This window comes from Trichoplusia ni, chromosome 17 (assembly GCF_003590095.1).
Source record: "Trichoplusia ni isolate ovarian cell line Hi5 chromosome 17, tn1, whole genome shotgun sequence".
In the NCBI taxonomy this organism is placed as follows: Eukaryota; Metazoa; Arthropoda; class Insecta; order Lepidoptera; family Noctuidae; genus Trichoplusia; species Trichoplusia ni.
Window position 1 is genome coordinate 8,388,561 of NC_039494.1, and position 26,466 is coordinate 8,415,026.

A 26,466-nucleotide genomic window follows, 5' to 3' on the forward strand; every position below is an offset into this window, starting at 1 on the left:
CCTTTTTACCTCGCAGGTAACAAAACCTCGTCGCCGGAGCCACGAATCAGCTTTACCTGGTACTCCGTTGCATCAGAGAGGCCCTTGGAAGTCTTCAGACAGTCTCGCACCAGAATCAGCCTTTGGCACATCCCTAGCTGATATTATGGAAAGCCCGGCTAATAAGGTCAGTTGGATTTTGACCCTAAATTTTCTGCTAATCTGAACGGCAAAAGTTTTATTCTAAAAGCTTATTAAAAAATGCAACTTTAGACATTATGTTGACTGGCGTATTGGTCTAGTGGTGACCCTGACTGCTATACCGGAGGTCGTGGGTTCGATTCCCTTTGGACGAATATTTTCGTGATGAGCACGATCATTTTTTCTATGTCGGGGTGTATCTAAATAAATTTATATTAGGAGGTATCAGACTCATAATACAAGCTTTGTTTAATTTAAGACTACATGGCGTTGGGTGAAAGTTAGTTATAAAAGAATAGTTTTTATAATTATAGTATACGAGAATTAAGGTATACTCTCAAAATTGAACCGACTTCGAGAAGGAGGAAGTTCTCAATTCGTAGATATTTTTCTCTTGCCTCGTAACTTCGAACTTTATGAACCGATTATGTTGATTCATTTTTTATTTAACAAAAACTAGCTGTCTTATAATCTCATAAAATTTTCATAAAATTTGAGTTAGTAGTTTTTATTTGCAGTTTGGTTTTACGTTTTTGTTCTTGAAAAAAAAATTTTTGTCAAAAGACAGACTTAGAAAAAAAAAACTTTTATGGTTTTTGTGATGTTTTACTGTTATTTGTGTATTTATTTAAAAAACAAGATGAAAAGTATCTTAATGTCTTTATAACGTAAATTATTAATAATTCTCACAACAATATTATTATTTTGTGTTTATTATTCGTTTCAGAGCATGCCGTTTGGTAGCTTCGATGACAAAAAGGTACTTTTTCATTTTCGTTTTGTTTTTTAAAAAAACGTGGTCTTTCGGTTCCATTTTGTCAAATTACATACTCAAAATAACAAACCATTGTATTATTATCAATTAATTAATAAAAAAGTAACATAAAAATAAGACAAAGGTTTACAAACTATTAAATATTAATTGTTGTTCGCGGGTCCGCTAAAAATCGAAAATGATCCCACGGGGACATAAAATCGGAATAGAAACTATCCTATGTATTAATCCTAGTTATAAACTATTCTTATACCAATTTTCGTCTAAATCCGTTCAGTGATTTTTGCGTGAAAGAGGAACAAACAACCATACATACAAACTGTCGCGTTTATAACATTAGAGGGATACACATAACCATTGACTTGCATGAAACAACATAGCAATTAACTTCCGTTCTTCAACACATAAAATCTCAAATATTCATAATAAAAGTCCACAAATTATTCAGGTACTGACGTCAAGAAAGCATTGAGCCTTTGTTCAATACTGACTTGTATGCACCAGGTGCAGGTTCGCTCCCGACGCAGGCAAACTGACTTTTTCAAAGTTATGTGTGTACTTTCTAAATTAGAATTTACTTTCGTATATTGTTTCTCTGTAATATGTTTTTTTTCAAATCGTTTGTAATTGATGTGAATGGTTTTGAACCCCAACCATGTATGATGGCCATGATGGGTCTGTCCACTGAGCCATTACGACATTGACTCAGTGTTATAATTATGTTATTTTTTTGTAATATTATAATGGTCAATTTTTGTCATTATTTTATTTTTGTCTCCACTTACGTTAAAATAAAATACAATTGCTTAATAATAACATCTTTTAACAGTTTTAATTTCAAATAAAAACAAATAATACTTACAGTGGAACAAAATTAAACGTCACACGGGGATCGAACCCGCGTTTATGCAACTAAGAAGTTATCAAAGTTATCTTTTCACTTTATTTTCTTATATTACATTGTTTAAGATCACAGATAACATTTTTTCTATTCCAAGGCAAAGTCGCGGTCATTGGCATGTATGTAAAAAATAATTTGAAAAATAAGGAATTTTATTTGTAAACAATTAGTACGAAAGCGTAAATATTTTGGTGATTAATGGTTTTGACCCAAACCGAAGTATTTCAATCGCGTGATTATCAAAATAGAGCAAAAATAAAGTCATGTGCGTACTGGACGCTTTTAACGTTATTTTTAGGGTTCTGTAACCAAATAAATAATAATAAACGGAACCCTATTACTGAGGTACTATTGTTTTTTCCATCAGTCCGTCCGTGAGTTTCGGCCTGGTGATAGACTCACCAGGCCGAAACTCATGAACTGTGGTCCTGTTAGTTCTGAGTTTGTTGCCAAGTTGTATATATCACAGTTTCATATTGTTGTCATAGTCATAGCATCATATGATTGTTAATATAACAAATAAAAATAAAAATATAGGTAAAGCAACGATTGTTTCGGTCACAAATGTATTGGGTGACAAATAGATAGCATAGTGGTTTATGTTTAATCAGTAAGTCTGAAAATAAACAATTCCTCCACGCCTTACCAAAAAAAAAATCGTTTAAAAATTAAATGCAAAATTTTAATTTAATATTAGAATTGTGTGACTGCATGGATCGCCGAGTGATTTAGGTCACCACGCCAAACCCACTGTGCGCGTGTCGCGAGTTCGATCCCCGCGTAGGACAAGCGTTTGTGTGATCCACGAATGCTTCTCCTGAGTCTGGGTGTCTTTGTGCATGTGATTTGTATGTTTGTAAGCCCCCCGCGACACAAGGATTAAATTCCTTACTGCGGGAGTCGTTTAAAAAAAAATGTTATTGTTCTATAAGTTTTAATACCACAAATATTCTAGGTTTTTAAAAGCTTATTTCGATGGACATAAAACCAATTAGAAAGTTAAATATCTATAAACACAGTTGCATATGGGTTCAAATTAGTGTGCACTTTCCTTTATAATGACCGGGTATAGTTAAAATATCAATTAAAATACAAAGTAACTCTCAGTTGTGTTTAACTATTTGTTGACAAACAACGTGTGGTTAGGGTAAAAATATTTTTGCTTTTTGATGTGACGAATCGTTTAGTTTTCAATAAGTTTCTTTTTTGTCTTTGATCGATTTAAAATTCGTGAAATTTATTAATACTTTTTTGGTTTTCAATGAATTTCCAAAAAAAAAAATTACAGTTTCTTTGTACCTGAATGATAAACGTAAAAAAAATTCACGGGTGTAATGTTTACTTTTAAAGTTCCTACTTACATATTTTCGTAATTATCCTAAAAAAAACTCCTTACTTATAAAATATGATTGACAATTCGTGACGAAAAAAACCTCTTTTTCCAAAGAACTCTACCAATCTTCCGATCCCATATATTTTAAACAGGTCTACTTAAATCTAAGGAAGTAATTTTAGTGTTAAATACAATATGAATTCTTACAATAACAATATTCCTCAAAGTTCCATTAAATATGGGTTGGTCGGTGAAAAGCCTATTAAAGTTGGGGCAATCAGGACTGGACCGTTTTGGGTGGTAAGTACTGTGATAGAGCCTTGCCTTTTCCCAACTATGTTGGGGTCGGCTTCCAGTCCAACTGGATTCAGCTAAGTACCAGTGTTTTACAAGGAGCGACTGCCTAACTGACCTCCTCAACCCAATAGGGATGATGACTGAGTATAAAAAGAAAAAATCTCATTAGTCCCTTTAGATAATAAAATTGAAGAGTATGAGACACGTATTTTTCCTTTTTCAGAAAAACTAGAATTGACAAAGATTAACTGCTTTAAAGTTTAGGAGAGGGGGCTTGTGACGTAACGATAGAGTAAAATTTATACTCAATCGTGACGTCACGCGTAAGTTTCATTCACTGTAATTTGGTCAATTTATGTTTGTGGGACAAATTAAAAAATATGTATCCATTATTATAAAAAAATCTACAAGACGGACACTGCAAAAAAAATTGTCATCATCCCTATTATATAAGGCAAAACGATATCCCTTACACTGATTTTATATATCTTAGACTGAAACTGTAACAGGCGGGATCACAATTTAACGTGCCTTCCAAAATAAGGAGGAACTCGTTATGACATTGGTCTTTATTAGCTTAACCTGTCATCAAATAACGTGTGCAGTGATAGATATAACGGTCAATGGAGAGTTCGGCTCATATCAGTGAGAGTTTCGTACAATTATCAAAATATAAACAACTAGCTGTTGCCCGCGACTTCGTCCGCGTGGTTAGAAGATATAAGTTATAATTTATACCTGCCTTCTATCTATCTATCTGCCATCTTGTAGGATTCAGTCAGCGTTTGCAATGTAAGCGCAAAAAATGTGTTTTTTTACGACCTCATATTAGAAACCTCAAAAATTGTAGCCTATGTGTTATTCCGATGTATAAGCTATATTGTGGTAAAGTTTCATTCAAATCCATTCAGTAGTTTTTACGTGAAAGACAAACAAACATCCATACATCCATACTTACAAACTTTCGCCTTTACAATAGTAGTAGGATTTTTCTGTTGAAAATGGATGACCATCAAAATGACTTAAGTCCTCGTTTCTTATGTTTTATTTTGTGGTATCAGTTTGATTCTTATTATTTTTTCTATAATAGAAACAATATACATATTATAACCTGTTAAAAATTGGACTTTTTACCTGTAAAGGTTTAAGAAATACAGTATGGTAACAGACGAACGGATAGACGTTCAGACTGTGGTCTCTTAGTAATATCGTTGCGTTTTTTACCAGTCGGTAATGTCCAAAAAATTAGATTCTTTAGTAGATGAGTCACTAATTTATATATCCTCCAAGGATCGGACAGGGTTTTCCATACATGGTGAGTTTTGTAATGCCCGCGCACCTACTAAATACGGGGACGCTGTACCGCGGTTCAGGTTTAGTCAGTAAGAGCCTGACACTACCCACTTCCTCCCCCGAAAAGGTGGGTGTCCATGACGATTCCCCCACCTAACCAAAAAAAGGGTGTTCCATACAAACTGTATTTTACACTAATTACTTAAATACGTGATTATGCCTAATTACATATTTTCTTTACTAAATATATTTTTTCATAACCTACTTTATTTAGGATTCATGAACACGGATTTCCACGTCTAAAAATCTAGGTCGGGAGTTTTTAGGTCAAATACTTAGCCTAGAATGTATGGAAACATGGAATTTAATAGTTTAGATGTTGGTATTTAAGTTCTGAATTAAGGTTAAGGGCTGGATAGGTCAATGACTGCTGAATTTAGGTCAAACGTGAAAGATTTAGTATTTCTTTATTATTAAGAGTTAGAGTAACATTTCTTTTAACAACTTTTACCGCCCTGTATGATTACACTTAGGTTAAAGTATAGCTGCATAAGTTGATCGACCTCAGGTTAAGCTACGCTTGACGCGGTCGGTCTGCAGATGGGTGAAATTTGTCACAAAGAGTTCCTTCGTGTTTCGGAAGGCACGTTCAATTGTGGTTCCCGGCTATTATTATTACAGCTTTGACTTGCCACAAAGATTCTAAGATTAGAAGATTAAATAAATACTCCCTTAAGGACAAGCATTCGTGGATCACACAAATGCTTGTCTTTGACTGAACCCGCGGAACGTCGCGCTCTGTGGGTTTAGCGTGGTGACCTCAACCACTCGGCTATCCGTGCCATGGAACATTTTTCTCTCTACATCTAGCACCGCCAGAATAGGGCATAACAGAATCAGCATGAACGAAATTATTTCATTCTTTCCAGGTTCACCTTCGAGATGACATCAAGTCAATTCGCTCTGACGGCAGCTCTGATGAGCGGAAGCCGAGAGGGTGGAAGTTGGTGAGGAGTATGACGTCAGCAGCCGGAGCCTTCAGCACGAAGCCGAAGGAGGCTTCCACGGCTTTGCCTGGGACACCACAACCTAGTTTTCAGGTGAGGAAGATGAAACAAAAAATATTCTTTAAAAACTGGATTGATCTCGACGGTGTGCGATTAGCGAGGCCTGGCAGTGGACGGATATGGGATGATGATGATGATGTAGGATGACGAACTGGTTGGAGTAAACCAACTGGTCTTTCGTTTGTTAATGATATAGTTTAGCTGTGGAGTTGGGGTACTTTTTATGTCCAAAGCTAAAGCACTGAAGAGTGGAAAGAATCATGGACTGGTCTATTTATATACATCCTATGATATTTGCTGTGCCCGACAGGGTCCATAATGGTTCTGTATTATTAGATTTTAAGACCTTAATGTACATTATGGAACGCAATAAATAATTGAGTATTGAGTATTGAGTATTGGTCTAGTGGCCCTGACTGCTATACCAGAAGTCGTGGGTTCGATTCCCACTCAGGACAAGTGTTGGTGTGATGAGCACGATCATTTTGTTCTGTGTCTGGTTGTAATTCATCTATAATAAGTATGTTTATCATTTGTGCAGTGCTCATAACTTGTAAGCTTTGCTTCGATTGAAACTAGATGGCGCTGTGTGAAAGTTGTAGAAAAGAAAATGTATGGTGATGAGGTGATTTTTCTGCGTAACAGCTAAATTTAAAGTAATTAATAGTTTAATTATCTTTCAGTCAAAGTCAGACAGTAAAAGTTCTGATTACGGCAAGGATGACAGGAAACCGTCAATGCCAGCGTATCCTAATGAGAAAGATGAAAATGTTGGGGAAACTAACTCTGAGGTGAGCTTTATTGGGTGCCCTCTACTGTACTGAAATTTTATACAACGCTTGATTTTTGTAGCATTCCATTTATATCCAATTTGGCGTTATTTTATCGTCCCGTCGCTGTAAAGATAAATGTTTAGGTACCTACCTCAAGTGTAGTTCATCATCCGATGGGTCAGCGACAAAAAATGTGTCTTTGCCCCGGATACAAGAGAGCGCCACTTTACCCCGATCTTTGGCCTCTTCTCGCCTGTCACCAGCGTTAAGCGCCCGGAGGTTCGCCTCAACTGTATCACTCCAGCGATACCACGATACATTATTTTGTTTGATAGTATATATAGTGTTAATATGAATGCTGTGATCTCCTGTAACATATGGACCACAATTATAATCTACATATGTTTTGTCTGTCTTATGTGTATTCTTTTTTGGACATCCAAAATAAATAAATGTCAAGCAACAAAATTTTATCGAATTAGAAGATTATTAGAAAGTAAAAATTCAACTCCTTTCGAAATTCAGGGTTTGGAACCAGAATCTCTACTATTCCGTGACGGTAGAAGAAGGATAGACATGGTGTTGGCGTATGAGGAAGAAGACTATGGAGTCATGACTGAAAACGAAGCGAGAAAGAGAGAACATAGGAGAACATTCCAGGTTAATATTTAAACTCTTATTGCAATACACAAAAATGACAGGAACATAAAATCGGGATAAAAACGTGTTAATCCTGGTTATAAACTATCTGTGTACCAAGTTTCGACGGCACGGATAGCACAATGTGTCGCGAGTTCGATCCCTGCGTAAGACGTGTGTGTGTTTTTGTGTGATCTTCGAATGCTTGTCCAGAGGATGTTGCGACACAAGGATTAAATTCCTTACTACGAAAGTCGTTTATTAAAAAGAGAAAGAAAAAAAAATCTGTTTCCATTCGCAGGAAAACCTTATAAAGGAAGGTCTAGAACTAGAATTGGAAAACAAATGCCTGTCGTTCGACGAGAAGACCTGGTTTCTGAAGGTACACATACCGTGGAAGACGGAAATGAGGCTGGCAGAGGTCATCGGGATGAAGCTACCCACAAAGAGGTTTATAACGATCTCCGTCAGAGCTTGGGTGAGTTAGCTTCATAATAATGAAAAACCCAATGTTTGTAGAGAATAACGATGATGACAATTCTTTTTTTAGTGCCTGTCTTGTAGTTTAATGCGTAACCGTATCCCTTGTATGTATTTTTTATTTTGGTCGGAAAACATAAATTGTTTTAATTACAGTGGAGTCACGATAGTATTTTTATAGTAACTGTCGTGAGACTGATTAATTATTAAATGATGTAACGGTTTATTTATTATACGTCAGAAGCCTCATCTCCTAAAATTTGGTCAGGTATTTAATTCTGTCATAATCATTATTGATCTTTGTCTATTATGATTAAGTTAAGTTAGTATTCTTTAAAATGTAACTTATTACAGACCAAAACAAATTTCAGAACCTACACTTTTACACAGTTGTATCCAAAAACTACTTTAATTTAATTAAAATTGTCAACTTCGAAAACTCCACAGAGCGACGAAAAACAGGCAGAAAAAGACAAAAGATGGCATTCAAAATGGCGACGGAGGTGGAAACAGCTTTACGAGTATGAACACTCGAGAATCGAACCTGAACCATCCTTCTACGGAGCCACAGACCAGAGTGGAGCTAGGAGAGAAGAGATGTAAGCATTTTATTGTCTTTATATCTTAAACTAGCTGTTGCCCGCGACTTCGTCCCCGTGGGTAGGAGATATAAGTTATGATTTAGACCGGCCCTGTTTTTTTCTTATTTTCCATTGTATCTTCGCTCCTATTAGTCGCAGCGTGATGGTTTATAGCCTAAAGGCTTTCTCGATGTATGGTCAACAAACAAACAAACAATCAAATAAACATACTCTTCAGCTTTATATATTAGTACTAGCTGTTGCCCGCGACTTCGTCTGCGTGGTTAGAAGATATAAGTTATGACTTTTTCTTCGCTCCTATTGGTCGCAGCGTGATGATATACAGCCTAAAACCTTCCTCGATGAATGGTCTATTCAACACAAAAATTATTTTTTTCAATTTGAACCAGTAGTTCCTGAGATTAGCGCGTTCAAACAAACAAACAACCTCTTCAGCTTTATATATTAGTATATAGATGCCAACGATATCTTCGCTACGTTTCATCGATTTTTAATTTCTCGCGCGGAGATTTTAGTATTACGATAACTCATTACCTGTTAACTTTTTTGATGTAGTGTAAAAGGCAATTTTGTTCTATATTACATGCATAATATATCTAACTTATTTATTTGGATAAGGATTAATACTGTAGTGTTAAAAATAGGTTCGTAAATAAACCATAATTTTACTGTATTAAGAAAACACATAAAAATGGTTTTTGTGGGTTATCCTTGGAAGATAGACATATACCACCGTAGACTTTTTTGTAGATCTATTAAAGAGGTACAAACCCGCCATTCATTGTTTTGTTGTAACACAAAAGGTTTTGGCAGCGTTCTCGAGGAAAGCTCTCGAATGGCTTAATTTTTTCCGACATGTTTGACTAATATCGTTGTAATATCGTCAGTTTACACAAAACCTAAACTTATTATACACTAAAACCTTCCTCAAGAATTGCTCTATTTATTGTTGAAAACCGCATAAAAATCCGTTCAGTACTTTTCTAGTTTATCGCGAACAGACAGACAGACAGACAGACGCGGCGGGGGACTTTGTTTTATAATATGTATAAGGATAAGGATAATATGTATAAGGATAGATGGGTGTTATTCAGGTACTCAAAAGATGGCAATGGTTTATTCACGCGTATTCATCGGGATTTCCAGCACAAAGACTCTTAGACTCAGGACAAGCATACGTGGATCACAGAAATGCTTGTCCTACGCAGAGATCGGTCCCGCGACACGTCGCTCACAGTTGGTCCCAACACATCGCGCACAGTGAGTTTGGCGTGGTGACCTCAACAAATCGGCTATCCGTGCAGTTTATATTGAATATTCGACCTCCACATAAGACAAATGCTTTTGTGATCCACGAATGCTTGTCCAGAGTCTGACGCCTTTGTGAATGGGACTTGAATGTTTTTTTAACCTCCCGCGGCAGGACTAAATTTCTTAGTGCGAAGTTCATAAAATAGTGTTACACAAATGCTTGACTGGAAAATAATAGTGTTGTTTATGTGACATAAATGTTCACGACTAAATTTCTTTATGTGGTAGTCGTGAAATTAAAAATATTATCTCCTTTCCGTACATGCCACTACTTATAAAGACACATAATAAAGACAGAATTGTGGTGTAGGACTTAACGAAAGCTAAAACTATTAAAAACTTTTCTGTTTCAGGTTTTTAGTAAAAGATCGCCACACACAGTTTTCTCCCGCACAACGTAGCCTTCTAGTCATGCAAATACTGTTACGAGCGAAATATGACAATAATGAAACTAAGGTAAGCAATATTATTACAACAGATTCTGTGACTGTCTGTCTGACTGCGACTTTTTTTCATCATCATTATTTCAGAGCTGGTCTCTTGTCATGTAGTGATTTCCATCTTTCTCTAACCTGTGTCATTTCTTTCACTTCCTCGCCATGTTGTCACTTCTACCTTTTCCTTCAGTTCGTCTATTCGTTCATACTTCCTTCTTGGAATTCCTCTTCATCTTCTTGCCTCTATATGTTCTTCTATTATAATAGTAACTAGCTGTGCTCCTTTTAAAAGGGGACATTCTTATAATCCATGATAACAGCTTTTAATTTTTTTCTCGCGTTCCCATGTTGACATGGGCTCGCCCGTTAGAAATCGAATGTGATCCCAGGGGAACATTAAATTGGGATAAGAACTGTCCTGTGTGGTAATCCAGGTTATAAACCTATCTGTGTACCAATTAGCGTCTAAATCTGTTTTTTTGCGAGAACGAGTTACAAACATAAATTATCCATACAACCCTTCACATTTATAATATTAGTGGGATAAATGAGTCATGGCGAATAAGGTGGCCTACCATATCGGCTCATCTTTTCTCGATATTATTTTCTCTGCTTTCATCAACTGCAAAGGATCATCATGATGAAATTCTTACTCAGTAGCCCGGATTTTCTTCAGGCATCTCTCTAAAACGGCTAGTTTTAATTGAGTAATGGTTTTTCAGTTTCCATCACTTATCTTAAGTATGTGTTTTCAGATGGGCATCCGAAGACTTCTGAATGATGGCACGTATACAGCGTGCTTCCCTCTACATGAGGGCAGACACGACGTCGATATGTCAGATGGAACGGTCACGGACAGACGAGTAAGCTATTCCTTTACATATATTATATTACTAGCTTTAGCTCGTGGTTCCGTCCTTGTGGGCTTGACTTTACAGAAGCGGTTCCCGTTCCTTAGGTATGTTTGGATAGAATGTTTCAAAGCCGTAGTCCATTCCTGATAAAATATGGGGGTTATAGGGGTTTAAACTTTATATGAAACATTACCTTTTCTTTACAACCGTTTTACAGTAAAAAAGTAGCCTATGTCCTTTCTCATGCTCTAGACTATCTGTGAACCAAATTTCATTACAATCAGTTCAGTAGTTTTCGCGTGAAAGCGAGACAGACATACAGAGATACATTCGCATTTAAATATTAAGTATAGATATGACTGTCCTGTTGGTCTAGTAGTTAGTGGCTCTGACTGCTATACCGGGGGGCGTGGGTTCGATTCCCACCCAGGATTAATGTTTGTGTCATGAACTCAATCGTTTGTGCTGTGTGGGGATGTAATTTTTCTATATCATGTATGTATTTAGAAATATAATATAAGTATGTTTATCAGTTCTCTGTTAGTCATAACACCAGCTTTGCTTAGATTGAAACTAGATGGCGTTGTATGAAAGTTGTGGAATTTTATTATTACATTAATTTATTCTCTTTTCAGTTGCTTTATCTTGAATGGGCTCGACCATCAAAATGGTATAAGAAACAGCCTCTGTGGTTAATACGGCGATACTTCGGCGACAAAATAGGCCTTTATTTCTGCTGGCTTGGCTTCTACACGAAGATGCTGTATGCACCAGCGATTGTGGGGACTTTGTGCTTTCTATACGGCCTAGCTAGTATGGACTCACATGATAATATACCTAGGTGAGTTTGTATTAATGTAAGTTAATGTAGAAAATGAAAAAAAAAGGAAAAAAGTGTACAATGCTGTTTAACAACGGCGTGATTTTGAACAATAGAATCATCTTTCATCTAGAAATGTTCATGCAATGTCAAGTCAAGAATTGCGAAATGCATAACTTTGTATTCATTCTTTTAATGTGGATTTGCACGAAAAGCTAAAAAACCATACTTTGTAATATTTTTTTTGTTGAAATGAAACTACTTTAACGGATTTTATTTAATTAAAATATGAAGGTAGAACGAGCAACATCATCTGTCAAGACGAACGCCATCTCAGTCTGCCCGTGACCATGATACCTGCAAAGGTGTCTAGACGTCGGGAACTGAAATCTAAAATTAAACCGCGATAAAATCCGTAAAAGGAGTTTCATTTCAATGTCTAACATTCGCATAAACCTATGAAACCACTATTTTTTTTGTTAATTTTGTTTTTTTTTCAGTTTCAGTACTTCTTCAATGTGAATAAATTGTTTTATATCTCTTTCTTCTTCCACTTAGCAAGGAGATCTGTGATGCCCGAGGTCCTGGTAACACGACCCTCTGCCCGCTGTGTGACAAGGCCTGTCAATACCAGCGTCTCTCCGACTCCTGCCTCTTTGCGAAGCTTACGTATCTATTTGACAACCCAGCAACTGTGTTCTTTGCGATTTTTATGTCTTTTTGGGGTAAGTTTTGGTGTTCTAGATTGTAGATTAATTATTGACTGTACGGATAGCCGAGTGGCTAAGATTGTCGCGGGTTCGAATCCTTCGTAGGATATTAAGTGTTTGTGTGATGCACTAATGCTTGTCCTGATTCTGGGTGTCTTTGTGCAAGTGGCTCGAATGCCTGTGAAAACAAAAACAAAACAAGTACAAATCCTTTTGCATTTATAATAATAGTGTGATGACTATTTTAATAATTTACTATCTTTTTACAGCAACCACATTCTTAGAATTATGGAAAAGAAAACAGTCAGTACTACGATGGGAATGGGACATGGGCGGAGTGGACCAGGTTAATATTATTATTTATTGTTGTATCATCATATCAGCAATGCAATCTTTTTTCCTGTCTGACGAATTGTGATAGACAATGAACGGAAAGAAAGGAAGGAAAATAAATATACTCATCTTCTGCTTGAAATTACTACGACAACTCCAGAACCTTTTCGCAAGAAACTATTAAATTTTTGGAGAAAAAATATTTGTATCTCTTTTATGTCACGGGATAACTTCATATGAATAGACCCGGTCCTTTGTAGAGGTGTGCACGGGGACACAGGTCCATCGTTTAGAGGCCTTGTTGAGAAGTGTAGGAGAAACTTATTTATATTATTGTATTAATCCAGACAAACAGCGAAACGGTTTGCAAAGTGACGGTTTGAAAGTCTCTTCAGTGCGCAAGTATTTTTTATTGTATATCCACCATATACCACTATACTAAGTTGCTCAAAGTGCATCCATAATCAGTTAATACAACCTTTTAACCTTTTGCAGGATGAAGATCCTAGACCTGAATTCGAGGCATCAGTCAAGACTTTCCGAACCAATCCGGTGACGAGAGAGAAAGAACCATACTTGCCAAACTGGCAGAAGACTGTCAAATATGTAGCTAGTAGCTCTGCTGTGTTGTTCATGGTTAGTTGACATTTTTCTTCTTTTTTTTACTATCAACAAAGGTAAATAGTAAAAAAGTAATAGTAAAAGTAAAAGTGGTAATAAAAATAGTAAAAATAAGACTAGGGCAGCCTAACAGTTTTTCGTTCCATAGTCGTGACATGACATGTTGCGCCGACCCCAAATAAAATAATTGGGATAAGGGCAGGGGAATGAATGAATGAAGTCGTCTTACTTTAATTTTTAATCGACTTCAAAAAGGAGGTTCTAAATTCAACTGTATTTGCTTTTTTTAGATTTCTTACCTCGGACCTTCGAACTGGATGAACCGATTTTGTTGATTCTTTTTTCTTTTAACTCGCTGTCATTTGGTCATATAAATACATCAAGTTTATCAAAGTAGTTTGTATTTGAAGTTGGTTGTATATTTTTGTGGTTGCAACGGCATTATTTTATTCTATCTCCTTTCTAACTTCAACTTGTGTCTCTACCCTCTATCCCACTATACCTAGGTTCTTATCCACCTTCTTTGTCTTAACCTTCTTTCCTCAACTTTTCTCCAAATAATCACCTAATACTCTCTACCACCAGATCGCCATAGTTATGGGAGCTGTCCTCGGTACCATCATCTATAGAATATCAATGGTGTCAGTCATCTACGGTGGCACCGGCTTCTTCATACAGCGTCACGCAAAGATCTTTACTACAATGACAGCTGCTGTCATCAACTTGATCATCATCATGATTTTGACTAGGGTGAGTAATTTTGGGAAAAGATGATGATTTCGGAGATGAGGAAAAATCATTGTTGAAAAATTCTCGACTGTAATTATTTTTTATTATTCCGGATTTCGAAATTGCCAGTTGATTCCTTGACAGGCAAGTGACCAGAAATTAATTATTATTACATTTTTGACAGTTTTAAAATTAGCTTACATTCTTACTATGTAGATTCAACCCCGGAATAATCTTATTGAATGGTTGAAACCTGTTTAAATGAAATCTATTTCTAATGAGTATCATTTTCGATACGGTTTTTTTTTCATAAGAAAACAAATCTGTAAATGTAATTGCTGAAACCAAGATATTAAGTACTCTTGTGCGTTATTAACTATTTCCAAATCCCATGTCTTATATTAAATATTGAATAAATATTAGGTTTTTAGGCCTTTATTCTTTAACATATTATAAGAGTTAATATTAATTTCAGATATACGCCAAAATAGCAGTATACCTGACTAATATGGAGAACCCTCGCACTCAGACTGAATACGAAGACTCCTACACTTTCAAAATATTCTTCTTTGAGTTCATGAATTTTTATTCTTCATTGATCTACATCGCGTTTTTCAAGGTATGTTTGTTTTTAACTGCACAATACTTCATAGTCGAAAATATCATATACTTCACTATTTTTTTGAAAGCAAAAAGCTCACTTTCAATTATCAAGTTGACTCTGCTTTTAAACAAGTCTTAGTGTATTGCAAATCCATATAAAAATAACAAGTCCACATTGCTACGAATATGCATTTCGTTAAAAAATGGGAAGCTGGTGTTGCTACGAGTCTTCAGAGAGCTGTGAATGAGACTCGTGCATTGTTTGCGCGCAGCAGGATAAATGGCTACGAATTACTACGAACACTGTAGCATTGTCTTTATTTGTTGTAATAGCAGAAATTACATCATTTGTGAAAATTTCAACTGTTTTTCCATCATGGTTAAAGGACGGGCGGTCATACAGACAGAAAGCAGAGCTTAATCAATAGGTTTCTTTTTTACCCTTTGAGTAAACCCAAAAAACATTAATAATCTATAAAAAAATTCTTCTTTCAGGGCCGTTTCTACGACTACCCAGGAGACGATCAAGCCAGAAAATCGGAATTCTTTAAACTCAAAGGCGATATTTGTGACCCAGCGGGCTGTCTCTCAGAACTATGTATACAGTTGGCTATTATAATGATCGGCAAACAATTCGTGAACAACTTTGTAGAGCTCGGATACCCGTACGTACGTGTGTGCTTGTGTATGTCTTGTGTATGTTCCTGAATAAAAAATAAATGGTTCGTTACATAGGTTTCCCAAAAATATTGAATATAATATTTTTCATTTTATCACGTCATTAACAAGTTAGGAAGTTTAAAAGCAATTAATATGATGAAATGTATGCTAGTGGGGGCTAGTGACATCACTTGCTAGTGAGTGTACTGGTAAGTGACGTCACACGATATTTTATTTCACGAGAAGGAGTAAAACATACGCATTCAATATTTTTTGAAAATCTGTGTGACGGACTAAACTGTGTCTTTTTTTACAAATACCCTATTGTTTGATATTCAGCAATTGCTTGTATTTTCGAAATGAATCAATCTAAAAATCAAATCAAGCTTTTGTTCTATCTTCATCTGACTTTAATCTCACCCTTTTTTGTGAGGCCTGATAATCTTCCTCCCTTGTAGTTTTCCCTCCCAGTAAATTAAAGCTAAAGCGCCCTGATACGTCATTCGCGTTTTTGTGTCAATGTATGGCCACGGGCAACCCTTCATACGATTTCAATCTAACTCCAATCTTACCCAACTCTGACTCCATTCTTACCATATCCTGACCCCACTCTGACCTTCTACTCATCGACAGCAAGTTCCACAACTGGTGGCGGCAGCGCTCGCACCGGGCTCTCACCAGAGACCTCAGCAAGCCGCACATGGCTTGGGAACAGGATTACCACTTGCAAGACCCTGGGAGACTCGCGCTCTTCGACGAGTATTTAGAGATGAGTGAGTAGACCATAGTAGACCATAGTAGACCATAGTAGACCGCAGTTGACCATAATCTTTCTGGATTTATAATGCATATGTTACGGTAAATATTCAAGTCAAAAAACCATTAATTTCAATTTAAATGGAATGAAAAAAAAAACATTTTGAATCGTGAAGTTAATCCTGACTAGATTGGCAGTGTAATAATATAGCATTAAAAACAATCGTGGTTATATACAATGAAGTTGCATTTTCTTTCTTGAATTAAACACTGCTACTAACTAAAATCTGTAAACAATTTTTATGTTGTGCAATTTTTTCCTTATTTTTCTTAAGATCCATTTGATAACTTATATTAATTATTCCATTTCTCTTATAAACTTAACTACAATCTAGATAATCTCTTGAATCTACCCATATCTTTCTCTTATTATGAAAATAACCTCTACAAACCATTACTTAAACTACTCAAAGTAACTATCGTACATATACTATTACCAAAATTTCTTCCAGTCCTCCAATATGGTTTCGTGACGCTGTTCGTGGCAGCCTTCCCCCTGGCACCGCTGTTCGCACTCCTCAACAACATTGCGGAGATCAGACTAGACGCGTACAAGATGGTGACACAAGCAAGAAGACCACTGGCGGAAAGGGTCGAGGATATTGGAGCGTGGTATGTATTCTTCTTGTTTTTTCATCATCATCATATTCATTAAAATCATCATCATTATCATAACTGCTGGCCATAGGCTTCACCAATAGCATCCTTTTTGGTTAGTCGAGGGTAATACTTTTTTTCTTTTTCCTTGTATGGTGGGGGATATTTCCTGTACACACGCATCATGAGATAGAAAGCAGGTAGTGTCAGGCTCGTATTGACTAAACCTAAACCGCTGTGCTACTGCTGCTAGTTTCCAAAGCATTATTTCCCACGTTTTTATACACTCACTTTCCTTGTTTGTTTGTCGTTCCGGTTGAATTTTTGCAACTGAATTTTAAGACACTTCCTGATAAGCTAGCAAGCTGCAATTTTTAGGATAGTATCCTAACCGATGACAATGCAATTTGCAACTTTAAAAACGGCTGGACCGATCTTGATAAAATATGAACGGAGTGACATTTAAAGATTTTTTTTAAATCTATTTTTGTTAAGTATAACTTATCTAGTCATTCAAAAAACTTTATTTCAGGTATGGTATTCTCAAAGGCATAACTTACGCTGCTGTGGTGTCTAATGTAAGTTTTTTTCTTCTATTTAATCCCAATTACTTACACGAAATCAGAGAGTAACTCGAATATACAACTTACAGATGGAAGTTCGCGGGTTCGATCCCCACGTAGGATAAGTATTTATGTAATCTACGAATGCTTGTCCTGAGTCTGGGTATCTTGTGCATGTGACGTGAATGGTAGTGAAATACCAAAAAAAAGATCGAATTTCTGAATGAGGGAGAACAACTTATTATAAACTTATGAAATTATTCCTACATGACCTCTTTTTTTTGTTTCAGGCGTTTGTGATAGCATACACAAGTGATTTTATACCTCGCATGGTATACAAATACGTGTATTCTCCTGATAATACCTTGGCTGGTTACATCGACCATTCACTCTCTTGTAAGTACCAATGACGTCACTTTTCTAATGTTTTTGGAGTTCCGGAAATTAAGGGAGAAATCGTTACTCTGTAACTGAGGTTCTGCTGTCTATCTGTTAGACCTTCACCAGGCTGTATCTCATGAACCGTGATAGATAGAACCTATAGACCTAAGAGAGTTGAAATTTGAGAAAGACAAAGTTTGGTTTGGTACTATCATTTATTGATAATATTATTAATAGTTTATTGTCACAAAAAGACGAGGTTAAGCAACGATGGCTAGTGGATGCGATCATGAATTTGATAGGATTTTTATTCCTTCTTTTATGAACATTTAATAAACTTAAATTATTCCTTTTAAAGGTATCCCCATGTACTCAAGCTTCCCGTCTCGATTCATGCACAAATATTCGTTAACATCAACCACTGCCCTTTTACTATATACACTTATCAACTTTTCAGTATTCAACACATCGGACTACCGCGAGGAGTGGGGGGCTGATGAGAATGAGGTAGACCCCGCAGTGTGTGCGTACCGGGGGTACCGGAACCCACCAGACCACGCTGACCCCTACGGCCTATCGCCCCACTACTGGCATGTGTTTGCTGCTAGACTGGCTTTTGTGGTTGTATTTGAGGTCAGTATTGGCCTTGGACTTTGTGCTTTTTGAGAATGTTTCTACAATAACAGAATGCGAGACAAGTGTTCTCTGTGGATAATAGCACCCATGTATTTTATATTTTTTTAATTAGATATAGTTTATAACTAAATAATACAGGCTACAAGTGGTTATTAATGTGTTAGATGTATATCGGCATTGCATATCTGTGAATCTGTTTCAAACAACTCAGCGGGCATTTTATTATTTTAGCCCGAAGTGAATGGTATTGCGCACACTTACCCATATATCACTCATACCCTTCATGAATCTGTCAATGGAGGCTTATCATCAAGCAGCCCAAACTTTTTTACATGAAAATATTTATTTTGATTTATCTAAAAAAAAATATTTTTTTTAGTCCGGATTATTTATAAAAGCGTGTTTGTTGTTATTTATTACATTCATTATTCCACTTCTGAACACGTTTTACCCTATCAATTGGTAGGTATATCTATGGATGAGTAAACCACTCAGATGGCTTTATTTAGCTTTAAGAGTCCAATATAATATTTCTCCGCCTTAACCAAAGTTTTCTCCACCTTAGTCCATCCGACTTCCGCAGTAAAAAAATTAATCCTAATGTCCGACTCCCTCATTTCAAGACACATTCAAATCCCATGCACAAAGACACCCAAACAATCTTTTCGTGGATCACACAAACTCGTATCCTACACTGAGATCCCGCGACACGTCTTGGCACCACCGCAACCACTTCACTATCCAGTCTAAATAATCAATATTCCTCTTCAACAGCACGTTGTATTCGGTCTGACTGGCCTCATGCAGCTCTTCATTCCCGATGTGCCGAGCGAGTTGCGCACTCAAATGCAGAGAGAAGGACTTCTGGCTAAGGAAGCCAAGTATGAACACGGGAGGAGACGACTGTCCACGGAGTACAGACAGCTCATCACACAGAAGAGTGAAAGTGGGCCTGGTGAGTTAGAAAGATGTTATTCTTCTTCAATAAGTGACATTTCAGTTATTCAGGGTCAACTGGTCAACTTACTAAAAATAGTTAAGTGGGTAGTTAAGTAGATAGTCTTTTCGTGTCTTAATTGAGCCGACATTTTCTGACTGTCTCTTCTAAAAATTAAAGAAGTATATTGTCTTTGAATCGCACACAACTTGAAAAAACTTATGTTTGTAATTTTTGGGATGAAACGATCTTAGTAAGTATATATATGCCAATTTACGTGTGTACAGACATCAAACATTTAACTAGGTGTATCAAGTAGCCTCTTCAAATCAAAATCATTTATCAATCTTCTTTATAACGACCTACTTGGTTATTTATTGAATCGACATTTATTTGAATAAAATTTCAGCAGCTTCTCTGGTTACAAGCATTTTACTCACTTAATTTTAACCTAAAAAATCTACAGTTAGAACCTTCTCAAATATTTTCCTTTATGATATAATTTGTTAATATATATTGAAGTAATGTATCTGTATATCCACAGCCCCGGAGCGCGCGGGCGGCGCGTGGTTGCGTCGCACGTCGCGCGCCTCCGACGGACTGGACGCGCACGTCGCCGTCGCACAACGACCACACGACCATTGACACACAGACTACAACTAACTGTTTTTTTTTTATATACGACTCCCGCACCAAAGAAAAAGAAGCGGCTTCACAAACATTCAAGTCACATGCACAAGACACCCAGACTCAGGACAAGCATTCGTGGATCACACAAACGGTTGTCCTATGCGTGGATCGAACTCGCGATACGTCGCAATCAGCGGTTTTGGGGTAGTGATTTATACCACACGGCTATCTTTGTAGTTATTGATTTTGTAAGTATATACTCTGATAGCAACAAAATGGAGAAATTGTGTCGAGTTTAAAAGACTTTCAAGACCGATACATATTTTGTAAATCGTCTCTATATTCAATGAAATTGATTTTATGAATCGTTATCTTAAACACCAAGAATAAAAAAGAAGTAGACGTTTTAAGTAAAATAGTCGTTAACCGCGCGGGAGGAAAGCTATGAAATGCCAAAATGAAAATTGAATCTCGTAATAGTAACGTAGACACATACAGCTTATTTCCAAAGAATGAATGAATAAGGGATCTTTAAAACACTACGTGCGGAAACGAGAAAGCACTACTCTGATTGTAGCTGCGACTCCGTTGCACTCGTAAATATTCTTGCTTTGAAAGCAACGTCGTATCTCACTGAAGTATGATCCAAATATTCTTGCTTTGAAAGCAATGTCGTAACTCACTGATAAACATGCCAGTGTGATCCAAAATCAGTGTATAAGTTAAGAAGAAACTTTTTTCTGTTTTTGAAGATTTAACCGCTTCGCTGTCCCGGTAAATGGTTAAAATTAGAAAATGTTGATTACTGATTACACCCACCCGTAAACTGGCAGTCAAAAATATAGCGACGTCTCAAGTAAGTCTATTTGCCTGAAAATATAACTTAGGACAGATTAGTTCGGCGTCTAAGAGTGAGAAGACCCTACCCCATATAATGGGATAACATTAGGACAAATTAGAAGATATACCTATAACAAATTTGTCTTTACTCATACGCATATTCAGAACTCAATAAATGATATAAATATGAGAGTAAATACGGGGAATATCGCGAATTTTAGCCCAAAGTTTCGACCATCTGCTCCTAAAATCAAGGTAAAATGCGCGTTAAATAATACATGGTTATAATATTAAGGAGGACTGGGTAAGATATTGAATATGTAGAACATAGCACAGTACATCTCATAGTTTAGAATCTCAATTGATGACGACAAACAGTCGTATTCAGGAACGACACTCATACAATTAATCACTCATAAATGTCATGGTGTTTTTGTCATTGTCACCAGGCAAAGAGACATTTTACAACGACACTTATTAAAGTGTCGTACTTGGATACAGTCGTTTGTCTTAATAAATGCTCTTATTTTATTCATCAATAGTAAAATAACTATGATATACAAATGTTTAGACAATAGAATAAAAATGTGTGTGACTTAAGATGTGAAATCGATTTACGAATGGTAAGTACTTAAAAATGAGTCTTAAGACATAACACTGAGGGTCCAAAATCATACAACTATTAGATAGTAAAATTATTTATTGTTACTCTAGCTGTATAGTAATGTAAGTATTAGTTTATTTTTGATGTTAAATTCGTGCTAAAATTCTGTCGTATCAAAATATTTAACATTTCTGAATTAGTCTTTTACCTAAAAAAAAAAATGTTGTTTTCATTAACAGTGGTATGGGTAATACGTGGGTTCTGGATGCGCACACCCACCAAGATGAAGTTCTGATTCAATCATATTGAAATCGAGTTTTTGATGAATTACTTGACTAAAAAACTCTGTTTATTTTGTTAGATAATTAAAAAAAAAATGGGAGCCGTATTTTTTATCTATTAAATCAATTACATTCAAAAATAAAACCTAGCTAGTTACAGGAGGGTCTGCTGTTTTAACAATCTATAAGTAAGTTAGTCTTCTAGTCATTAGTTAAAATGATACGACAGTTATTTTGGCATGAATGAATGTAATTAGGGGAAACAAACATATAACAAAAAGGCTTGATGTATTTTAATGACGCATTTTACACTTTACTATTGTAAACACATAATAAATTATGAATGTCATTACTTCATATTGTATTTACAGAAAGTGTCAAACTTATAGCCAAGACATTACACTTATTACTTTGTCATTATGTTTTTTTCTTTTGACATGTCATTGTGTCTATTTGTCAAACGTTGTGACAAATTTTCACAAGCAGAGTTTCTTTAATCATTTGGAAACAATATCAAATAATCTTGTATAGTTTGACGTAGTAATTTACTTTTCAAAACTCAGCATTGCTCGCAGCGATCTGTCAAAGTAGTGTCAAATTGAAATACTTTTTTGACATATTAGCGTTGATTTAGACATTACACTTGATGTTAAATGTTTAGGAAATAAATTAGAACAATCAATCTGTTGTTTATTTCAAAGAGGTTTATTTTTAAATGATTTAAATCAGTTTGATAGGTATATAAATTTAAATCATAAGTTCCTTCGTTTAAGAGGCAACGAAAGTCTCCGATATATGACGGTTTGAGTCGGCTACGAATATTGAAACGTGATTTAAGTTTTCCACCTTACAAGTATGTAAAAACGACACTGCTAAAACTCCCCCTTAAGTTTTAAACGACCTCTGTCACTATAAATTGTAATGACAAGATCACAATGACAATGATAACGTATAATATCAATTAAATATTTAAGACCGTCACTAAAGGCGAACGACACTTTGGTAAGTGCCTTTTGACAGTGATTTTGAAGATGACATTAGCAGTGACTTTTGAACATGCCGATTTTCAACTTCTCAAATATCTATCTATCTCTACTCTACTCGTTTAACAAACATAGATAGCTAGTAAGCATCGTTTCAATATTCGTCCCATGGTTCCGGTGATTTATGTTCCTATCTTTAAGTAAAACAGTGAATGTCCCAAAATAAATGTGATACTAGATATTTTCACTATACAGTAAGGATAATCTCTATAAGTTTATTATTTATGTATTTCTATAGTGTATGACCATGTTTACAGTATATAATAAACTGATGTTATTATGAGCCTCCATAGACTACACATGACCACATTCACAGGCTCCATCGTTATATGTACTTTATGTCATGCTATCACTTTCATTCTCACATGGAATGTCGAGACAGCTTAATGCTTCAAAACGTCATTAGCATTTTTGTCGATCAATAGTTTATGACGATAAATAGTATTGAGCGCAAATTAAATGGAAAATTATTTCAGTGCTGTTTTTGTTCTGATTACCGTGGTGATCTATCCGCAACTGAACCGTCAGTTCAGCTGGGCCAATGTGTACATAAAGACAATCTAATCAAATCATTCACACGTAATGTATACAAAGTCTTACACCTGCATTCAAGAACGACATTCGGATGTCATGTTTTGACACTTGCAAGTGGAACGACAAAAATAAAATGACATCAAAGTGTGACTTTTAATAATGTCGTTATTGAATACAGAGAGACGTTATATCCGATTTCGTTTATGGGGCTCAAATAATTTAATTATATTAAAATCTCATTCAGCTGTATTTATTTGTTATACACTAGAGGAATTCTATGTTCGAATACTCAATTTTCTTTAATAAATTATAATTTTTTCGAATATAAAGTTTTCGTTTTAATTTAAACCTTTTTTTATCCTGTTTTTAAAGCACGGATAATGATGATGAAAGCAAATGGTACGATTTGTTTTACACTAAAATAACTAGTTACCAGTGACTTGACTAGGAAACAAAATTATCGTTCTGTTTCCATGTGACGAGAATATACATCAAGAATTGTATGTTTTTGGATGACTTTTTATTGTGTTGTTTAAAATGCCTATTTGACACGTATTAATTTTATTTTGGTACAGGTGTAGGTATGCATAGAGGCTGCAGGGCCACCACTACGTGTGTATAATAATAGGCATCACCTAACATAACATTCTCCCTCTTGTGTCAATTAAAGATGGTTATTATTTTTATAGATTCTTTCAGTAGCCAGATCTCTTGACGAGCCATTATATTTAGACACGTGTACGTTATATCACACATTATCACGTGACAGGTATGTAGGTACCATCTGACATCACTATAAGGAATTTAAAATTACACAAGAAAGCCTTTAATTAACTCAATATTTTATTCAGGAATAATGAATTTAATTACAATTAATAAATACACAATACATTAATCATTGTCAACACTTCATAATACGTGTATAATATAATAATCATAATGATTAATACATCTAAAAACCTTAATTAAATTTAAACGAAAAACAGACAAAGTATTGACAACAATGACATCTATGCGTGAAGAACAAAAAAAAACAAAAAAAAAAATAAGAAAAAATATTTTAATTGAAGCGTTTACATCCTTATTTTAAATGTAACAGTCCTATAAATACATTTTTTAACTTTCTCATCTAAACTAGACATTGAATCCTTAACATACATGATATTATATATTTTAAAACGTTATTATTTTTTTAACTATACGATAAAATATAATCATCTATATTTTTAAAATCACATTTTTCCTAATTTTATAACATTTATATTGCACACAAAAAATAGACATTGACCGCGAATTTACATTGTTTGAGCCGACATTTTGACTAACATAATAAAAGCCGATACCACAATATGGCGGACAAAAGCGCGCGTTAATTATTTTTCAATGTAACTGATTTTCTCTCTATGTTACTCGCGATTACATGTAAACATTTTAATATATTAATGTTATATGATTAAAAATAAATGCTACACGAAATTTTCTTATTACAAAAACGAATTCTTTACAAAAATGTTTTTATTTTGTAAAAAATACTTAAATAAATCGCGACAAATTTATTTTTGCCGGTGACAGAAATCGGAACTAAAATATAGCCCAACAAATTGAACAGTATTCAAAGTCAGAACAGCGCCACTAGCGCCACTCTCGCCGGCATACATAAGTTTGTAATACTGTATGTACGAATACGAAAAAAAAAACAAAATGTGGCTTCCAGTAAATAGATAGAAAATAATTTATGTGCGCAGTGATAACATTAGATAGATTTTTTTAGAATATTGACCAAAATATATATTCCTTGGAGGCTTTGGAAATAAAAATGATTTGATATGTTATAATTGTACATCACAATGATTTTGAAATCGAAAAGCTTAGATTCAAAGTTAAAAAATCAATTGTATGACATTTTTCAAACGACTTCAAAAAGGTCTTAACAAGGTTCTCAATTCGGCCGTATTTTTATGTTAAGCAGGTCACTAAAACTTGTCAAAAGATTTCTGTTTTTGATTTTTTTGTAATCTTTTACTAAGGAGAAGATATTTAAGTTTTTGTTTTAGTAAATCACCAAAACCTTTTTTTAAAAGGCTGAATAAAATCAATAAATTTCATACACAGCAATGCCATACAATTGATTTGTTAATAACAAACAAAATAACTGTTATTAATACGTGCAAAAATATTATTTCATAATTATTTTATTTATTAGAGTTGAAAAAATACATTTCTGCTACTTAATACAAAAAATATCGATGAAGCATAAAAGAGGTAACTAGGAAGATGTAAAAATACATTTTTGACATTTATGTAATTAAGAATTATTACATTTTTGATAGCTCAAACTGTGTATGATAACAATCAATACATTTTTTTTCCTATTTTATGTACATTTATTAGAATAATTCCTCTCATTTTGACCTTTCTTTTATACTTACAATATTTTTTTTTATTTTACTTTCCTACCAATATCTGGATATGCTTTTGTTTTTTCAAAAAGATGCATTTTATAAATCAATTTTTCTTGCTTTTCTTTCAAAGATCTGTTTTAAAGAGGTAATTAGAAATGGTAAAAGATTTTTCTGTTATTTACCAGAGACATTTTTAAGATTTTTACTATTTTTTTTTCCCGAGATTTAGGGTTACACCTAATTTAATAAAGCGTAGTATATGTAGTAAAAAGAACATTAAAAATGCTTAGCAAAAATAACTCGAAGAAGCGTTAGTGAGGTAGCTACCTCTAGATACACATTTTTAAATACAATTGTAAAAAATATAGTTTTTAATTATTTTATTGAAGTTTTAACAGATTTTTTTACTTTTTCCACACGATGTTAATGGTTAAAGGTTAGTTTTTGACTGTAGGAGTCAAAAAATTTAGGCTGGTTTTTTTTTATCTATTCCGTTTAAATGGTTGCTAATGTCGATTTTATTTTACAAAAAATCCATATTTTTCTATAGTTTTGTTACTTGTCTGCATTTTTTCTAACGTACAATTAAATTTGACTATTGCAGTCGCTCTTACGGTTTGCTTACCTGCTTAGGTATATTTTCTTCTAAAACTATTTTTAATTATCTTAACAATAATTTCTCGACAATTTTTCCACTAAAATCGGTTTTTGAAGCTCAGTTAGAGGATTTTTTTCAAGTAAAAATTATTAAAACTTTTTTTTATTTTTTCTTTTGAAACAGACT

The 26,466-nt window shown here is 34.8% G+C and overlaps 1 protein-coding gene across 1 annotated transcript in view; it reads left to right on the forward strand.

The window, feature by feature from the left end:
• Nucleotides 1-20,111, forward strand: part of LOC113502466 (anoctamin-4) — a 40,123-nt gene extending 20,012 nt beyond the window's left edge. Inside the window, exons 4-25 of the mRNA XM_026884045.1 lie at nt 17-166; nt 5,709-5,879; nt 6,530-6,637; nt 7,145-7,279; nt 7,560-7,736; nt 8,186-8,337; nt 10,005-10,107; nt 10,844-10,951; nt 11,578-11,783; nt 12,321-12,487; nt 12,742-12,818; nt 13,301-13,441; nt 14,012-14,176; nt 14,631-14,774; nt 15,254-15,423; nt 16,052-16,191; nt 16,687-16,846; nt 17,364-17,409; nt 17,685-17,790; nt 18,233-18,408; nt 19,186-19,366; nt 19,893-20,111. Coding sequence (XP_026739846.1) covers nt 17-166; nt 5,709-5,879; nt 6,530-6,637; nt 7,145-7,279; nt 7,560-7,736; nt 8,186-8,337; nt 10,005-10,107; nt 10,844-10,951; nt 11,578-11,783; nt 12,321-12,487; nt 12,742-12,818; nt 13,301-13,441; nt 14,012-14,176; nt 14,631-14,774; nt 15,254-15,423; nt 16,052-16,191; nt 16,687-16,846; nt 17,364-17,409; nt 17,685-17,790; nt 18,233-18,408; nt 19,186-19,366; nt 19,893-19,993 — 3,084 coding nt within the window. The 3' untranslated portion in view covers nt 19,994-20,111. The remainder of the gene's footprint in view (nt 1-16; nt 167-5,708; nt 5,880-6,529; nt 6,638-7,144; nt 7,280-7,559; nt 7,737-8,185; nt 8,338-10,004; nt 10,108-10,843; nt 10,952-11,577; nt 11,784-12,320; nt 12,488-12,741; nt 12,819-13,300; nt 13,442-14,011; nt 14,177-14,630; nt 14,775-15,253; nt 15,424-16,051; nt 16,192-16,686; nt 16,847-17,363; nt 17,410-17,684; nt 17,791-18,232; nt 18,409-19,185; nt 19,367-19,892) is intronic.
• The last annotated feature ends 6,355 nt before the right edge of the window (nt 20,112-26,466 follow it).